This window comes from Mustela erminea, chromosome 1, assembly GCF_009829155.1.
Source record: "Mustela erminea isolate mMusErm1 chromosome 1, mMusErm1.Pri, whole genome shotgun sequence".
Lineage (NCBI taxonomy): Eukaryota > Metazoa > Chordata > Mammalia > Carnivora > Mustelidae > Mustela > Mustela erminea.
Genome location: NC_045614.1, coordinates 37,126,555 through 37,146,459, shown reverse-complemented (window position 1 = coordinate 37,146,459; position 19,905 = coordinate 37,126,555). Strand labels below are relative to the sequence as shown.

Here is a 19,905-nt window from a genome sequence, read left to right as displayed (position 1 = left end):
ACAGCTGAGAGAGAAAATGCTGCCCATCCTTTTTCAAAGTGATGCAGAATTTCCTCATCCATGGGCAAAGTTGGGTAGACATTGTTCACCATGACATTGCTTAGAATAGCAAAGGACTGAAGGACATCTGAGTGTGTCTCAGCAGGAGACTCATTAAATTATTACATGTCCACTTGTTACTATAGAACCTTTAAAAAGAGTACAGTTGGTCTCTATGTGTTGACACTGGAAAGATCACCAAAAAAGAGCCTAATTCCACTTGAGTTGAAAATATATATATATATATAAATATATACAATATTATGTATAACAATATATAATCTAATAATAATACAAATATATAAGAATATATACCATGTGTGTATGTTTCTGTATACATATAGAATCACAGTACACACACAGAGTCATATATAAAATTTATGGATAGTTATATACACACAAACACACACACAAATATTAACAGTACTTGCTTCATTTGCAAAACAATATGTCCAGTATAATAACATTGCAAAGCAAACCATTTATCATGAAGTTTTTGAAAATATGTACATGTATGTATTTGAACATACATGTTAAAACAGTCTGTGCTGATTCTCCTCAAACTGACAGGGTGGTGATTTCTGCAGATAAAATTGTTTAGAACATGAGTTAATTAAGGGGGCTCTTTGTATTCTGTGCATTGTTTAAATATTTTATAGGGGGAGGGAGCTATCTGGCTCTGTCCATAGAGCATATGACTCTTAATCTCAGGGACATGAGTTCAAGCCCTACATTGGGCGTGGATCCTACTTAAAAAATAAAATGAAATCAAATAAAAAATAAGTAAATAAAGAAGTATCTTATAGAGATTATTTCCCAGTGTTGCAGTTATAGTGGTAAAAATGTAAATATAATTGGAAATTTATACTGACATATGCTGTTCTTAACTATGGGTCTTAACTGTTCTAAATTACAGTAGTGACATGCTATAAAGAGGACAGAAATTGGGGCACCTAGGTGACTCCATGGGTTAAACTCTGCTTTCAGCTCCGGTCATGATCTCAGGGTCCTGGGGTCAAGCTCTGCGTCCGTCCGGGCTCTCTGCTCAGCAGGGAGCCTTCTTCCCCCCCACCCCACCTGCCTCTCTGCCTACTGGTGATCTCTCTCTGTCAAATAAATAAATAAAATCTTTAAAAAAAAAAAAAAAGGACAAAATTTTAAAGATGGAAACTTTCCATTTTAACTCTAATGTCATAGGTTTTCCTTTATAATTGTGCATTTATTATATTTATTAAAATATATCAATGAATATAGGCAATTTCATTTGAAAAATCCAATATTGATTCAATGAAAAATATAGTCGTTTCCTCTGGGAAGGAAACCAGCTTTTCATAGTATAATCCTGTGTGCACTGTTATGGGCATAATTTTTTCAACATAGTGATTTGTCTTTACTTTTCATTTTTTTCTTCTTTTAAATATAAGAAGAAATTAATTCACCTATTGATGAATTCAAGAGCTAACGCCAAACAATAAGTCCTATTTAGGATCAAGGCTGTTGAGTAACTCAACTGAAGCCATTTTTAGGCCAAGGACATCACATGTAAACTAAATTATGAATCAAATTCAAGGGTCTGCTTGCCAGCACCAGCCCTGATGCCGCCCTTGCTGTCTTGTCTCCACAGATGACAGAAGGCAGGCACTGCCAGGTGCACCTCCTGGATGACCGGAGACTGGAGCTGCTGGTTCAGGTAGGTGTTGCTCGCAGAGAGACAGCCTGTACTGGTTCTCTCTGTGAGCCTCGTGGCCCGTGGTCAGGCTACTCACTTATTTCTGCCAATGACTAGGGATCATTTGAGGGGCAAAAGAAGAGCTTCAAAGTCAGACAACTTGGTCTACGTGTAAGAGTAGTTATGGTCTGGTAACAGGAATTTGAGACCCTTGGGTTCCAACCTCAGCTCTGACACTCAGTAGCTGTGTGACCCCCAGGAAGTGACGACTTTTCTGAACCTCTTGTTGGTAAGCTGGACGCCATCATGTTTCCCTGAAAAGGTTATTGTGTGCTGCAAATCTGCATGCTGCCACCTTCTTGCTACATGATATTGTCCAAGCTAAATACCCAGTATCATCATCTGTGAACAGAGATGGAGAAGGCTTAGTTTTCCTCATAGTATTATGACTAAAATCAAGGTAAACGTTATATGTGAATAAAATCCTTTTGTAAAATACGTGGAGTATATGAGTGGTGGTATTTTAATTGTTGATCCTTGTCTTTTATTTACCCCACACTGTGGACCAAGGGCCTTAAAAAATTGTGAAAACCCCCTCTGAGAGTCAAAACTGTAGCTACAGCTAGAACTCTCTCCTTTGACCAAACCTAAACTCTTCAGAGGCTCCTTTCTCACCCACAATGCTTAGGCTTCAGTTAGAATGAAAATAGTAGTCAATACTGTTTCACCAGAGTAGACCTCTTAATCTAGATTTCTGTCTATTTCTTTCTTCTTCTTCTTCTTCTTTTTTTTTTTAAATCATGACCATCTTTCTTCCCCAACAGCAAACATCCAACTCTCAAAACACCATAATGAGCCCTGGGTTGTTTGGCTCTAAGTTCAAAAAAAAAGCCCATGCAGGTGCCGTCCTGTGTATACCCCTTTTCTTCTGAGTCCCTCCAAATCAGGTCCCCACTCTCACTCTGGATGTTTCCTCTGATTCCAAACCATGCTCCTTGACACCACGTCCAGTGCTTCTCAAAAGCTCATAGATTACATCCTTCTTCTAAATAAGTTCTTAGTAAAGACTGGTGATGATCATCAGTACAATGACTAAAATCACTCCCGCTCTAGAGAGAAATGAAAGGCTCAGGCTTTGGAATCAGAAGGAACTGGGTTCAATTCCCCGCCCTCATTGACCGGAACATCAAGTCACGTGTTTGTTTTTCTTGACTTTGGTCCCCTCATCTCTAAAATGGCAATAAGAACCCCCTATCTCATAGGCTCCTTGTAAGGATGAAATGAGACAGTAGATAGAAGGAGTTCAGTGCAGTAAATGGGAACCAGGAGTAGCGTAGTAGTTTTATCTGTAACCGCACAACCTTGACAGCGTCTTCAGCTGGCCCTCACGAAGACCTTAACAGCATCTTCAGCTAGCCCTCACGAAGCAAGGTTATTCGTACAGTCCAGACGGTGAGGTGTTTGATATTCTTTGACTTGGTCACTAACATCATACTACATAAAAAAGAGTATTTTTCCAAAGTATCATCAAGTTAATAAACATACTATTCCCTAGAGGACAAAATAAGGTACTGGACTAAATTGCAAAATACAGGAAAACGATGATCTCATTGAGGTTCCTGTTACAATTTCTTCCCCTTCCCAATCTCTCGGAAAATGTGTAGTTGATTAACATAAATAGCAAAACGAGGGGGGTGGTATTTAAAAACAAACCAGCAGGGGCAACTGGGTTGCTCAGTTGGTTAAGCGGCTGCCTTCGGCTCAGGTCATGATCCCATAGTCCCGGGATTGAGTCCCGTATCAGGATCCCAACTCCATGGGGAATCTGCTTCTCTCTCTGACCCTCCCCCTTCTCATGCTCTCTCATTCTCTCTCTCAAATAAATAAATAAAATCTTTAAAAAAAAAAAAAAAAAACCAGCAGGGGCACCCGGGTGGCTCAGTCAGTTAAGCGTCTGCCTTTAGCTCAGGTCATGATCTCAGGGTCCTGGGATCGAGTTCCACATCGGGCTCTCTGCTCAGTAGGGGAGCCTGCTTCTCCCTCTGCCTGCCACTCCCCCTGCTTGTGCGCTCGCTCTCTCTCTCTCTCTCTCTCTCTGTCAAATAAATAAATAAAATCTTTAAAAAAATTTTTAAAACAAGCAAACAAAACTTCTCCAAACTATTTGGGGCAGAGAAGGGTTGTAGCTTCTGATCATCCTTTTATTTTAACAGCCCAAACTTTTATCAAGAGAATTGTTGGACCTGGTGGCTTCACATTTCAACCTGAAAGAAAAGGAGTACTTTGGAATAACATTTACAGATGACACGTGAGTGTTTTAATCATTTCCATTTGTTTACCTTTCACGGGGATGACCTGCTCCCTGTCATTCACAATCAGCCGAAAAGGGCAGAAATGCTCCAAGAATTAGAATATGTCCTGCTTAGTTATAAAGATTATCTGAGACTTTTCTCCTAGGACTATTGCAAAGGGGGAAGTAAGGGAATACTGATCATTTTTAAACACCAAAATATTATCTTAATGTTTTAGAAATCTGTTAGAATGAGTTGCTGTTCTTGGGAGTCTATCTGCAGTTTTTATACTGTAGTTATGTATGTGTGGTCTGTATTCACTCATATACTGCAACGAGATTTAATGTTTTGGGTGTTGGTGGCAAGAAAGTTTAAAGGCAAATGTATGGCCCACCTGAAAAATGTGTTTCTACTTTTAATTAAAAATGACCTTTTTTGATCCCGGGGTCCTGGGATCGTGCCCTGCATCGGGCTCTCTGTTCAGTAGGGAGCCTGCTTCTCTTCCTTTCTCTCTCTGCCTGCCTCTCTGCCTACTTGTGATCTCTGTCTATCAAATAAATAAATAAAAATCTTTAAAAAAATAATTTAAAAAAATGTTTTAAATTTTTTGAATGACCTTTTTCACTTCCCCCCATGTCATTTTATGTTACCTCTTTACAATCTTTTTCTTCTTCTACTTATATTTTTTATGCTAACTTGGACAAAGCATATATTTATCAATGATATAAATGCTTTCTGAAATGAAGCATGTGTATAATAATAGTCTCATAAGAAGTTAAATCTCCATGTAAAAAAATGTTTGGTCTTACCAGTTCTTTACTCTGTGTGTGTGTGTGTATGTATGTGTGTGTATGTGTGTGTTCTGACAGTCCCATTTGCCTAAGTTATTTGCAACCTGATAGATTATCAGAGGAATTTTTCCTCTTTGTGGGGATAATATCCAAGAGTTCTTCAAATATTAAAATTCAAGCAAATGCATTCCAGACACAAAATATATTGGCCAACTACCCAGCATTCTTTCTGTAACTCTCCCAATGTAAATTTTTTTCAGTTCTTTAATTTAACCAGGCAGAAAATAATTTCAAGATGGGGTTAATTTTTTTTTTAACACCTTGCTTCTGATTATTTTCAGCCTGGGTGGGCCACAAGTCTAGCCACACACACACATACACACACACCCTTCCATGGGCTGGGCAAAACCACTTGTCAGGAGACAGAAAAACCTGAAAACTCTGATCCCAGACCCAGGATGCTTCCTGAATCAGAAGTACACTGGACAAAAAAAAACACACTTAGACATTGCCCGCCTCACTCTAATTCACAAAATTATCAGTTTACCCAACAACTATTTGAGACCCTATATGATCAGTCCTCTGCTGGAGGAAATAGGAAGCGCAGACATCCATTGACCACATACTCTTAGCTGGAAATACAAGGTTAGTTCATGTAAATGTTCATGTAAATTAGTGATTAAACACACACACACACACACACACACGCAGGTTGAAAGTGATTGTACATGCAATAATTACAAACACTATATGAAGCCCAAAACACATAATGGCTAAGCTATCTGGTTGAAACACTGTGGTTTAGAGAGGTCACGTAGAATAGAGGCGAAAAGCATGAATAGTAATTTATTCATTCAGCAAATATTTCTTGAGGGCCCATGAAATGCCAGGCATCGTTCTAGGTCCTAGAGACTTAGCTGTGCATGACAGAGACAAAGTTCTTGTTTTCACCGAGTTTATATTGCAATGGTATGGTCTAGCAGAACAAGTAAACAAATAGATAAATGAGAAATTACTTGAAATGATAAGTGCATAGAAGAAAATGATCGTGGCTATGATGAAGAAAAGTTGGGAGGGGTGTTAGATAGGATGGACGAGAAAGGCTTCTAGGAGGAGACATTTAATAAGAAGCAAGATCCCGTTCTGCGTATGTAGAGGGAGACATTCCAGACAAAAGCCGGGGCGAAAGCTTTGAGGTGAGACAGAGTTTGACTTTTGGGTTTTTTTTTTTGGTTTTTTTTTTTAATTTTGTATTTTTGAGAAAGAAAAAAAAATCCAAGGGCGCCTGGGTGGCTCAGTGGGTTAAATCCTCTGCTTTTGGCTCAGGTCATGATCCCAGGATCCTGGGATCAAGCCCTTCATCGGGTTCTCTGCTCAGCAGGGAGCCTGCTTCCTCTCTCTCTCTCTCTGTCTGCCTCTCTGACTACTTGTGATCTCTGTCTGTCAAATAAATAAATAAAATCTTTAAAAAAAAGGAAAAAAATCCAGTATGACTGGAACATAGGGAGTAAGAAAGAAAGTGGTGCCCGTGAAGGGCTGAGAGGGAGGCAGGGAGTGGCTATTACAGAATTGTGGTAGCTATGAGATTTTAGGACAGTTACTTAACATCTCCGCTACTCCGGTGTTCTCTTTGATACATCGGGCATAATAATGGTACCTTCACATAATAAGGACTACATAAGACACATGTACTAGGATGCTGGGATTATGTACTGTTAAGTCCGGTAGGGCATGCCCAGTTCATCGGTTAGGCACATGCTGAACGGTAGCTGTCATGCTATTGTTGGTACAGTGGTAAGTTCAGTGTCCAGAAGGGGCCTAATGGATGACTAGAGTGGAATTCTCCCAAGAGAATAACTACAAATGGACAGGGCAGGGCAGACTTTGGGTGGAGGGGAGAGAAATGGGCGATGACATTCTAAGAAAGACTCATTTTGTGGCTCCGTGTGTGAGCATGGAGATGACTGTGGTGCATTTGCCCTGTGGTGAGGAGCCCAGCCTGAAGGTGGCGCAAGAGGTAAGAAGAACACGGTCATAGGCGAGCCCTGTGTGTCACATAGATGGGAGAGGCACACTCCCCCCACCCCCTGCTGTAGGATGTTTGCACAGGAATTACATGATTTATGACTGGTGTTGCAAGTTCCCCAGCCTGCAAGGTTTCATGATGGGCAGAAAAAGGGGGTCCTGGCCACAATGGATGGCTTCTGGGAAAACTCCCAGTTCAGGTGAGCATAACCAAACAGTGCATAAATCAGTCATTCAGCTGTAAGGTCTTCTCTTCAGAAAGAAAAGGTATAATATGAACGACTTCCTTTAATGCCTTGAGCCACGTTCCCCCCTCTTCTACTCTGGGATATCTTTCTAAATCCCCTACTGGGAGAAGAATGTCTCACTCAAGTGTCTCCTCCAGCATTCTCGTTTGGCGACAGTGGTTGATGATTGTAGTCTTTCCAAGAAGCCTGGCTCCGTACTCCCCCGTGTACTCCCCTGCAAGTGACAGCACAGTCTATTTTTGAATTACGACCAGTTTGGAAGGTGTCTTCTGGCTATAGCTATGTTTATTTTCAGAAGAAGCAGGAGCTGGACTTTGGGAGGGTGGAGGGGGATTTGGCCATTTCCACCTTTCTGGGGAACAGGTCTGGAAAATTGCTCTGTCTAAGGGTGTCTCCTTGGAATGTCTTGGTCACAAGCCCTAGTTCTTTTTTTTGGTCTGGGAAATATTTTTGGAAAGTATTTTCTTTCAGCACTCCCTTTCCCCCGCCTCCATAAAACCACTGAGTGGGATCCCTCCCAGGATGCTGTCTGAATTGAATTTCCAACTTAGATGCCACATCAGCCATCTGCCTTTGGTGAACTTCTCTCAACAGAGTAAGACAAAGCTGAGGGGGACCTTTTGTCAATGAAACTTGCTACTGTCTATGCCTCCACGCACAGGCCAAGAAGAGAATTGGAAAAACTGAATTACGCCATTACATAAGAAAAATAGTGATGGTGACCAACAAAAATAAATCCACGGTCCTGTTGAGCGTGGGGTAGAGTTCCTGGAGATTCATTCCACTTGGAAGTACCTCCTGGTGTTCTGTGTGCAGAGGCAGTCTTTCACCTCTAGAGGGCAGTCTTGCCCTCCTGAACCAGCAGCCCTGAGGTTCACCAAAATGGTTCCCATCCCCTTCAACCCACTTCGTTTTTTCTTTAATTCTCTTGTTTTGAAAGACTTTGCTGAATAAGCTTTGCTTATGATGAAATAACAGTTTTCACAACACAATTGTGACTTTTGATCACCATCCCATTTGCTGGGTGTGAGCTGATGATGGGCTTTTGGACCCATCCAGATACCATTTTTGATACCATTCCAGACCCTCCCCCCCCAAAAAAAAGCTTGCTTTAGGGTTGAGCTGAGCAGCTTGATAGAGGAGACTGTACAATCAACTGTCTTCTTGAGACATTGATTAGCTCTAGTATATTTGCTGATGGAAAAACTTGAGAAAAGCAAGTTAGAAGCAAAAGTGCTTTTTAATCTCATGTAGTCTTAAAGACTATAAAACAACACGTTAACCTTATGTATATCTCAGTGGTAGAGTTATGGGTAATTTTCAGTTTTTTGTTCTTCTAATTTACTCTTGTTGGTGAGATTATAGATGCGTTTGTTTTTTTGTTGTTTTTTCTTTGAAGTTATTATTATTATTATTATTATTATTATTATTATTATTTTAGTAATCTCTACACCCAGTTTGGGGCTCGAGTTCACTACCTCAATATCAAGAGTCACCTGTTCTTGCAACTGAGCCAGCCAGGCATTCCTGAATGGATTTTTAAAACCTAATTCCTAACTTACCCTTTTTAAAAAAATTATTTTTATGGTACATATACATGAATGTCTTTTTATAAAAAACATTTAATATCATGATTGAAGCCATTTTGATTGCCTCCCCACTCCAAATGTTGCAGTTTGCTCTATATCTCTCCAGAACTATAAGAATTTCATCCATATATAATAGTGTTTTCGGTGTGTGTCTTTGGTTAATATAATTGATTTATGTCATATATGTTATTATACAACTTCTTTCCTTCATTCTTGGACATCATTCCATACAAGTTCATGTAAATATATATTGTGCTCTTATAATAATGCCATATCTTTTTTATATAAAAGCAAAAAGCACGAGTCCAAATGAGTCTCATTTTCCCTAAGAAACTGTTAAGAACTGATACTATACACTATTTTATGTACTTTAAGACACATATTTGAACATGTCCGAGATTGGCGTATGTCTTTAAATCAGCATTCTAATCTGGATGAAATACAGTAGAAGAGTCCCTTACCTTCTAGCCCCCTATCATTATATATAAAAATATATTTTTTAAACAAGCAGTGTTTCTTAGAACATCCCCTCATATCACTTATATCATCTTATTTATCTTTATAATATTTCTCCAAGGAAATCTAGGGATAATTATCGAAAACCTCATTTTATAACTGCAGAAACAAAGACACACTTTTTCCAGTGTTGAGAATAATAAGTGACAGAGATCAGCCAAATGTTATAAAAGCTGATTCAATCAATATTCCAGTCACCTAACATACCAAAATCCTGTAGTGTAACTCCTGAGCTCAAATCCTGGCTCTGCCACTTTTTTTGCAAGCTTATTGTAAAATACGGCATTAACACATAAAAACTTCCAGCTCTGTGGGGACAGAGTAACTGTTATTATTATGAGTAACTGTTATTAATGATTATTATTACTATTACTCTTATTATTGTTTATGTTCACTTTTCCTATCTACTTATAATGAATACAGCTTAGAGTTTTCTGAGTTTTTTAAATTATTTATTCAAAGACCAAAAAAGGTTGGAAAGTATCTTGTGGCCCATTATAGGTGTTATTATAATTTGACACCCCACCACCATTTGCATGTTTATAAGCTTTCTATAAGCAAGCAAAATGGAGTCTTTGCCTTCTGGGAATATAAGTCCAAAACGGACCAGCTGGTTGAACCGCCTTGGAAAAGTCCTGGAAACAAATCCCAAGCCACAGTATCATCCTTTGGATCCCTCAGAGGTCAAAATTTAGGGAGAATTATTTATATTCATGGACTTGCTGATGCTCTTGAGTAAATAAAAAAATACATGCTCAAATATTAGGAAGTCCATAATATAGAAACAGCACTCCGAGAATATGGAACCCCATGCTTTATAGAAAGCTGTACTATTGTTCTTTGTGTCCGATTTCATGAAACCAGGCGTTTTCCCCTTCTTGACTCTCTGCAGTATTTCAGATATCATATTTAATAAGAATTTGAAGATTAATATATTTTCACCTAGTTTTTTACCTCCAGAGGTACCAGGTAATATCAGTTTCTTGTTTATCCTCTCAGAGATATTTTATTCATATGGGTGTGTGTGTATTTTTACATTTTAAAATGGCTATATGCTGTACTCAGGTTATGTACCGTGCTTTTCCATTTCACATCATGTCTTGGAAATTGTTTAAAGTAAGTTTGTGAAGATACCCTCCATCTTTTGTATGGCTTCCTTGTGTGTCATTGTCCAGTTTAAATTCATGTTCTAAGCAACACCTTGCTGGATATCTGGGGGTCGTTTTGAGCCTTTTTACTGTTACAACCAATGCTCAAGTAAGGGACTTTATACGTGAGCCATTTCTCACATGTGCAGGTTTACCTGGATAAATTCTTGGAAATCAACAGTCTGTCTCAAAGGCGGATGCTTTTATAACTTTGATAGTAATTGCTAAATTAGCCTCATTACCAGCTGTAACATGTTATACACCTGCCTTCCCTGTATGACAGTAACTCTTTGCTCACAGCTTTGCCAACACTGCGTGTTATTGAACCTTTCTCTGACCTTCTATTTAATACTTTTTCTTTGCTTTGCCCTCACAGAGGTCAGCAGAACTGGCTACAGTTAGATCACCGAGTTCTTGACCATGATCTGCCAAAGAAGCCAGGTGCCACTGTTTTGCATTTTGCTGTGAGGTATGTATCCATAGAAACATCCAGCATTCCCACCTCCCTTTAAAAAAAAAAAAAAAAAATTCTAGAGAATAAAAAAAAAAAAAAAAGGAACAGACCTATCAAAACATTATTATGTGAGGAAAATTCTCTACTGTCTTAGTCTGGAGACGAAGTTGCCATAGATACTGTGTAGAACTGTTTTCTTTGATGATGAAGGGTAGGATCACCTTCCTTTATGCCTCAAAGTCCTTTGGACCAATTTAAAGCTGGAAAACATAGGTACTTTTTTTTAATATATAAGGCTGTTTTCAACTCGGAATACGTTTAGGATTTTTATAATTTGAAATATGGCAGACATTTACTGTTACGTAAACGTTATGTATGAATGTTTCCTAGACTGCGGCGAGAATTGAATTTTATACAATTTCATGCTTTAGTTTGAATAGAAGATAAAATGCAAACAAATGCTCATGGAAAGAATTATCTTAACAGTGCAGAAATCTGAATTCAGCTTGCGGGCAGAGAGATTGCTGAGAAGGATGTGAGGAGTCCTTGACTTGTCCCCTGGCTCTGTCTGCTCGCGCAGGTCACTTACCCATTCCTAGGACGTCCTTACATTCTTTCTCCAGAAATGGATGTGTTCAACTCAATCCGTGATTTCTTAAAGCCAACCCATGATGGGAATAGTTTTCCACATGAAATATTCACACTCTAAAATAAAGAAAATGTTATAAAAAGTGACACCTGTGTTCCTGTACCTAACTTAAGAAGTAAAACGTTCCCAATTTTGATGAAAGCCCTTTTCTATGCCCTGGCAGCTCTCCCCACACCACCTGAATTTGATGATAAATTTCACAGTGAGTTGTTTTCCTTGTCTGAAGCCAAATATGATCAAATAAGTCAAGGGAGTAGATTTCCCAGGAATCCCAATAAGTTTTCAGAAAGCTAGAGCAACCTAAAGAATGTTTCTGTATTCTGAGCTTGTGTTATTTTTTGGATATTGAAATATGCTTTGTTTGAGGTGCCTGGCTAGCTCAGTTGGTAGAGTGTGGAACTCTTGATCTCTGGGTTGCGACATGTTTGGCAGTTGGAGAGTTTAGTTCAGAGGCACATGCGTTCATAATCTTAATAGCTTACTTAAAAAGAGAAAGGAAGGAAAGGAAAGGAAAAAGGAAGGAAGGAAAAGGAAAGGAAGAAAGAAAGAGGGAAAGGAAGAAAGATGATTTGTTTTATGACCTAGTAGTGGAAGCTTCTTATTTTTCTTTTTGGGAATTTTTATACTATGATTACCTGGCAAAATCATGCTCACTTACACAAAAAATTTTTTAATATATTATTTATTTCAATCTCAAGTAGGTGGAGAGGCAGGCAGAGAGAGAGAGAGAGGGAAGCAGGCTCCCCACTGAGCAGAGAGCCCGATGCGGGGCTTGATCCCAGGATCCTGAGATCATGACCTGAGCCAAAGGCAGAGGTTTAACCCACTGAGCCATCCAGATGCCCCCCAATTTTTTTTTTTAACTTCATTTCATTTACTTCAGTCTGGTCCATGAAACCCAAAAGTATGGTAATAACCTTTTTTTTAAGCATCTTTTTGTATATGAATGGTGATTGTCAATGGTAGCTGCTCCTAACTCAGGAAATAAAGTATTGGCAATCTCCAATTTGTTTTTGTTTTTGTTTTTGTTTTTGTTTTTTTTCTTTCTGCTTTGATATTTGGCTTGGAATTTCTTTCATACCACAAGACATGTTTTTGAAACCCAAAAAGGAAGTAGCATAAATGGTGATTTGTCCAGGAGCATAGCTAATGTGGAGAATTGCCCAGAAATCCTAAAGAAAGACATAGGAGTTTCCTGGAAGGAAAACTCGTGTTCATGGGAATTGGAGGAAAAGGCAAATGTAAACTAACAGGCAGTAAGAAAGAGAGCATATTGGTCAATAAGCGGGTCAGAGCATAGAGAAATTTTGATCTTGTGTGTGAAAAATGGCTCCACATAGGTCAATATATTTTTTCACAAAAGATTATAGTTTCACTCTAAGCATTTCACGTTCTATGAACTTACTGTCCTCCGGCCTTGCTCCCTCCCCGCCGCCCTGACATCCTCCTCTTCTCAGAGAAGAAGAAGGATGACCCTCGTTGCCTGGGGACAGAATTGTTTTTAGCCTCAAAATTTCTCCTTGTGTCTGTGAAAATCCTCTTTGTGTGCACTTTCAAAATTTAGGGTCCAGTCTCCTATGAAGCACTTAAGCTGTTCCCAGTTATGTATGTTTTAATGCAGGCTGTGGTTAAGATCCTTGCATTTTCCTCTTTGCACACACGTGTTACTTATGTGGCATAAGTAGTCAGCAAGACCCTCTGTCTTTGGAGAATTTAACACTACCATTTATTTAGTCATCCGATTGTGAACTCCTCCGACCGCTGATGTGCGGTCTAGTTTTGGTCTCAAAACACCAGGGGAGAAAACTCCGTCTCCCTTCTATTCAGTCATTCCTTATGGCAGCGCTATCTTCTGGAAGCAGGTTCCTGAGATGCCCAAGCAGCCTGCTGCTTGTTTCCATGAGTTTCAGCACTTACTTAAGCCTTATCTCTCGAGAGTGGCCCGTAATCGCATGGCGTGACTTTCCCTTAACTTCTTGCGTGTTCAGAACCCTTATCGAGTTCTTAATTATTCACTTAATTTTTCCTCCCAACAGTATAGTGAGATCATAATAGTCTTTGTTATTATTCCAATTAAGTGCTTGTTGTTACTCCAACTTAATTAAAGAGATGATAAAGCAAAAGCCACAGAGAATTAAGTGAGCTGATGGAGGTCATGCAGTGGAATGTCGTTCTTTGGAGGGCTTGGTCAGAGGCGCCCTGTGAAGTCTGGTCCCTCTCAGAGGACCTCTGCCCTCTTCTTTTGAGAGAACAGAACCATTGGTGAGACCGACATCCCCATAGATAACATCACTGACCCTCGGAAGTTGCCTCTGTCAGCTACACTTTTAGTCATTGAAGAAGGGAACCCAAGACAGATTTTTGACTCTGTTTGGATACTGGTCCCTCCAGGAGCCTCCAGAAATATACCAACCCTCTTCAGAAATACACCAGCCCTCCCTTTTTTTTCTTCTTTTCAGTGGAAGTGTAATTGACACATAAAGTTACATTAGTTGCAAGTGTACAACATAGTGATTTGCGAAGTCTATACTGTATCCGGGGCTCACCACAAATGTCGCTACCCTCTATCACCACCCATTACTCTACCATTGGCTGTATGCCTCTGCTATACCTTTCATCCCTGTGACTTACTCATTCTGTAACTGGAAGCAGTCACGGAGGTGCAATCACAAAGCAGTGTAAGCACAACGACAAAGGATTCCTGACAGAGGTAGCACATTATAAGGATGTGCCTCGTGGTTATTGTCATTGCGAACAGAAATATTCAAAAGCCAAGGATGAAGATAAGGTTCTGGAAATTATGGCGTTCTTACAATGAATAATTGGTCACTTTAATAAAAGAAATTAGTGGGTTTTTTTAAAGTACATTGCATTTCAGTGATTCCCCACAGAGAGAGGAGATGCATATCTGAATTATCCTAGGAATCTTTAAACTAGACAATCATATCCCTCCAAGCCCCAGATCCCCCACATTCCTGGCCCAGCATCTGACCCGGTGCACTAGAGATGGAGTAGATGTGGTCTTGTTCAAGTTGGTTGTGACAACTAAAAGAGACATCGGGATAGGAAGTAAGTTTACAAAATGCTATAAAAATATAAGAAAATACAATTTTTCAAAAAACTGTAGTGTTTGTGGAAAAGAAAAAAAAAACACAGTTTTGCTCTCAAGTAGTTCTCTCTCTATGGAGATGTAGTATTAACCCGGTGGCAGGCACTGGGCTAAATATTTGATGTGCATTGTCTCACTGAGTCCTGAGCTAAACACTGGAGTCCTGCAGATCTGGGATTGGAGAAGGGGGGCAACTTTCTCTTGGTAAATTCCCTCCAGGGCCCAGGGAGCAGCTCAGAAACACAGGCTGCTTCTGCGTGGAAGAAAGAAGACACTGAAGGTGAAGGGCATTCAGCGTTCCCTTGATGAACTTCAGGATTAAACCTTTGTCTTCTCTTTGGTTACAAAAGCTCAATGATATGTGCTAAATACGCATGTGACACCTGGGTGTATAGACGCCTCATGATTTATTTATGCACCATATTTCATTGAACCAATTCTCCATTTCCATGTGAGTCCGAACTCCCCCAGGTTGCTGGGGGACTTCTCCAGGCTGGGGGGTTGTTATTTGCTGCTGTAAATTATCTTCTGCAAACACAGGGGCCTCCTTAGTAATGCAGCCCAGATGTGAACATTGGCAAAGCTTGATAGCTAGAAAGCATGCAAGCATTTAAATCAGAGAGCAGGGCCTTGGTGTGACCTCACTGGAAAAGCTCCCATTCCTTCAGGGGAGACAGGGGAGGGCAGGCGGAGGTGGCTCAGGCTGGTACCACCCTGCTCCACACCAAGCCACGTCTCGTCTTGGAGTCTTTTACTCCCTTCTTCTGAGTCTTTGCTGCTCCCCCCACACCACCCCCCACCACTCCCCTTCTGGTCTTCCCTCTCCTGCCGGTTTTCCTCCTCCTCCTCAAGTCCCCTCTGCTGTGTCCTAGGGCTGTAAGAGACTACTCAGATGTACCCCTAAGGCATTGTCTATGACACTCAGGGCTGAGAACTCCCTGCATGACTTGGAGAGTTCTAGTACAAACGTGGGGGAGGGGAGGGGAAACTGCTGCCTTTTTTCTGCCAAAGCTGTTGCAAACATGGAGCCTTAGAAAAACTTCGAAAGTTCTCTCAGCACCTGGTGGCCTGGTTCTGGAACACTCAGCTTTTAAAAAGAGTTAAACTGAAGGAGGCATCATGACTATAACCTGTAGGTCCCCATCATTCCACTGGACTTTTTTTCTTTTTTTAAGAAAACCAAATATATGGAGTACAACACAACAGGCAAAAACAATCAAACAAAAACTTTGGTGAAAAAAGAGATTTGTTAATATGGAAAAATGCCCCCAATATAGTCAAGCAAACCACAAAACGTGACATGATTACACTTCTGTGAAATACATGAGTAGGGAGAAAGTCTAAAATGCTTACAGTTGTTAATCTCTGAGTTGAATGATTCTAGGAATGATTGTTTTTGCCTTTTTGTTAATCTCGATATATTTTTTCCTACGATGAACACATTACTTAAGCTTTTTTTTTAAATGCAAGCAGCAGTTAATTTCTGGGTAGAATGATTATGAGAATGATTTGTTTTTGTCTTTTTGCTTATCTCTCTCCATTTTTTTTCCTACAACGAACTCATTACTTAGATATTTTTTTTCAACGCAAGCATTAGGATTGATAAAAGGAAGAGAAGTTAGAATGTTTGTGAGGGGCTAGCTGCGACTTATTTTAAAGCTATCAAAGAGTAGATAACTTAGAATAAGCAGAGGACAGGAAACTTTATCTCTTCAAGGAGGAATGTGATCAAAAGCCCAGAGGAATAACTAATTCTCCTACTGTGGACCCAGCAGAGGCTCTTTGAGGCAGATGTGTGAGGTCAGCCGGAGCTCTGGGCTACCCACCACAGTCACATCGAAGTGGGCAATATCCTGGAACCTAGAGAAGGTGACTGTTGGCTGCCTTAATATTGACTGTGACCTCCTAAGTGGCGTCACCAATTCTTGACCTTCCAGGCACTTGGTCAGAGGCCACCATCCATAAGGATCCGACATCCTGACTCATACGAGAGATCCAGAAAGACACAGAACCCTTCAAAACTTGAAGCTTGATCCTGATTCCAGTTTTACAGGATTCTATTTCTCAGTGTGCTTTCTGATATCAAACATTATTTGTGGGAATCGGCTCACTCTCCTCTGTAATCTGTCCTCGGGGGGACATCAAAAGGGCAGAAGGAAAGAATGAATAATGTAACGAGTGCAAAAAGCTGAAGCGCGCAGAAGTTAAAGCTTGGCCTTTAGTGCAGGGCAGGTAATTCGTCGCAGGGATGTGGGATGGTCTCAGCGTCCTGGGCATTGGCCACCCAGATGCCAGGACGCCCTCCAAGTCAAGGTGATCCAAAAATGCCTCTCACACTGCCCAGTGCACCCCTACTCTGTCCACTGGGAACTGGTGCTTTAGCTTCTCTCCTGGGTTCAAATCCCAGCTCTGCTCTTTACTGCCCCCTGTGGCTTATTTTCCTCATGTGTAAAATGCACCTTCTTGTTGGAGGATTAAACCTATACGAACATATAATGTAGACCTCAGTAAATGTTAACGATGATTAAGATATAAATTAAGAGACTGCCTTAATCACATATGGAATGGGTAAAAAAAAAAAAAAATCCATAACATGATATATGGTCTTCAAATGTGGGAGGTTTGGGACTGTCTGGCTTAGGTCAGACCCATTCACGGTTGCCCTAGGTGGAAGATCTCATCGTTTGTCTTTGTCATTCACGGTGCCCAGCCATCCTCCCCACACCCCATCTTCCCTTTCCTGCCTCCCTTCTTGCCCTCTTCTCCAAGCCTGTGTCCCTCCTTTGCTCGGGGAGGATGGGAACAGGCTGTTTTGCAGTTTGGAAGGGAAGAAGCGCACTTAGATTCTTATGGGTTGCCTGGGGCAGAAGACTTCTTTAGAACCCTTTCGGACAGGTCACAGCAAGGCCCTTACCCCTCCTGGGCCTCTAGCCCATCCCTGGGGAGCTCAGAAAGAGCCACACCGCAGCCGTGGGCAAAAGGGCAGGTTCCTACAGGCTAATCTGGAGGGCCCTCGCTGGTTCTCCTAGAGATGCCTGGAAATTCAGAAGTGAGGGAATGTCTTTTGGCAGGGGAGCACACTGTGGAAGCAAATAGTGCTTTCCTTGGGGAATTCTCTCAGACGTCACCCCTCTCAGAGATGAAAGGAGCATCTGGGACTCCCACGAGCCCTGCATAATGGCTTGGAGAAAGTACAGTATTCTTCAATTACACTGCTGTCTTCAGCACGCATTATAAAGTGAGACGGTGGTGTGGCAGGGTCATTACAAGCAATAAGCAGAGATCTCCCTGCTCCAAATGTGGACTGGGATCTGATAGAAATCTCCTTGGGCCTACGGCTGCGCTGAGTGCCAGAAATTACCTACAATGACTGACCGAAACCCAGAAGGAGGCCCTCACCGGACGCCACTCACAAGCCCAGCATTGTTCAGAATGCAAGGTCATTCCTGAACGCGCCCGATCTCGTCTGATCTCGGAAGCTAAGCAGGGTCGGGCCTGGTTAGTACTTGGATGGGAGAATGCAAGGTCATTGAGCAATTCTTGCCCGATTCGCTGTCTTTAACGATATCACTGAGACATAAGGATCGCCCTGGAAAATGAAATAGGCTTAGTTGTGGAGAACAAGTCGTAAATGGTCAGAAGGATTTTTGTTTCACAACATTTTCCCGTTCTGGGTCAAAATAGACACCTTAGGGGGCACCTGGGTAGCTCAGTGAGTTAAGCCTCTGCCTTTGGCTCAGGTCATGATCTCAGAGTCCTGGGATCAAGCCCTGCTTCGGGCTCTCTGCTCAGCAGGGAGCCTGCTTCCCACCCCGCTCTCTCTCTGCCCGCCTTTCTGCCTACTTGTGATCTCTCTCTGTCAAATAAATAAATAAAACCTTAAATTTAAAAAAAATATATATGGACACCTGGGGAGCATTTGGTGTCCTTGAGAGAAAGAGCTTAGGAAGGACACACGCTAAAGTTTTAAAAAGCTTCTCAGCTTAGCCAGTGCCTATCATTATGGTCCCATCCACAGACGAAGAAGAATCTAGTAATAATGCCCACCACCCATTGGCTACTGAGTGACATGCCATCCACTCTGTTGAGCACATTTAAAACATCTCATGGCTCTGGGGTGTGGGGCAGGTAAAGCAGGGGAGCACTGAGCAGCTGCACAGCCAGCTCAAGGTCCCAGGATGGGGCTCTCTCCCCAACTCCATGGTGTTGACTTTTGGTCACCATGAATAAATGGCCCAAGAAGAAAATACTGGCCACCTATACGTAAGTGACTATTGAAGAATGATCCTTTCCAAACAACTCCCGTGTTCTAACGCTTTTTGACAAAACCTGTGTTGTCATCAGGCCAACAGGCCTGCCCTTCCCCAAGCCATCTCTGTCACATCACTGAAGTGTGATGTTCTGTTATCCTTGCTAAGTGGTTAGGTGAACACCTGTCCCATCAGGAAGGAACAAAGATAGCTGGGGGAGCACATAAACTAGAGACAAAACCTCTCCAAGCAAACTCTCTTCTCAAGAAATTGTACTTATTAAGCTTTCTGAGGTTTGTCTCTGAAACATATGCCTAGTCAGAAAGCCTGAGCTCCTTTCAGGGCTGGAAATTGAACCGGGGGCTTCAGCTTCACAAAATCTTGGTGAAAATCACTCACAGTAAGCATGCAGAAAGGAAACAGTATCCTTTTGCCAAAAAGGGGCTGGAACAAAAGGTCTTTATTTTTCAAGTCTGGGAGAGTTCATTTTATTTCATTAAGAAGCCCTAGATTTTGTTTTCACTTCATGATACATGTTGATAGGTGTGCCTGGGGAGCTGTTCTCCCAAAGGATGACACTCACTTTTCATACGCTCCATAAATATGAAGCCATTACAATGCCCCCCTTGAGGGAGAGATAGGATTCTGGATTGAGAGAGCAGGTAATCAGATGCCGAAGAGGAAAGGTAGAAGGCAGCAGGGCAGGTTGCCAGAAAGTGGTGGGAAACAAGATAGGGGCTTGTTTACTGGAACGAAGGTATAGTCAGGGACTTGGGCTTCAGAAACAAGGTGAACCCAGTTTCTGGTACAAAGCTGTATGTTCAGAGTTGGGCAAGCCACAAGCTGATTTAGGGCTGAGCCACCCAGCCCCCTGCATGTGGTCTCTTGAATTCCTGAAGATTAGCAAGAGGACTGGTTTGGCTGATATGTCCTCTCCCTAGAATGGTGAACTCTCCCTACCTGGTGAACTCATGCATTCTTTAAGACTCGGCTCAGTTGTCCAAAGGGACGTTTCGTGCCCTGTGACACTTAGGGCTACGGATTTCAAGCTTGGCATCCTTCTCCCTCTTGATTCGTAAGCCGAGCTAATTGCAACCCTCCTTCGGGCCCCATGGCATTGTGTGCGT

At 41.4% G+C, this 19,905-nt stretch overlaps 1 protein-coding gene across 6 annotated transcripts in view; it reads left to right on the top strand.

The window, feature by feature from the left end:
• FRMD4B (FERM domain containing 4B) overlaps positions 1-19,905 on the top strand; it is a 323,555-nt gene that overhangs the window by 203,547 nt on the left and 100,103 nt on the right. For all 6 annotated transcript variants that reach the window (XM_032324873.1, XM_032324848.1, XM_032324885.1 and 3 more), the window contains 3 exons: positions 1,664-1,729; positions 3,922-4,016; positions 10,693-10,785. In XM_032324873.1, the coding sequence (XP_032180764.1) occupies positions 1,664-1,729; positions 3,922-4,016; positions 10,693-10,785 (254 nt within the window). The remainder of the gene's footprint in view (positions 1-1,663; positions 1,730-3,921; positions 4,017-10,692; positions 10,786-19,905) is intronic.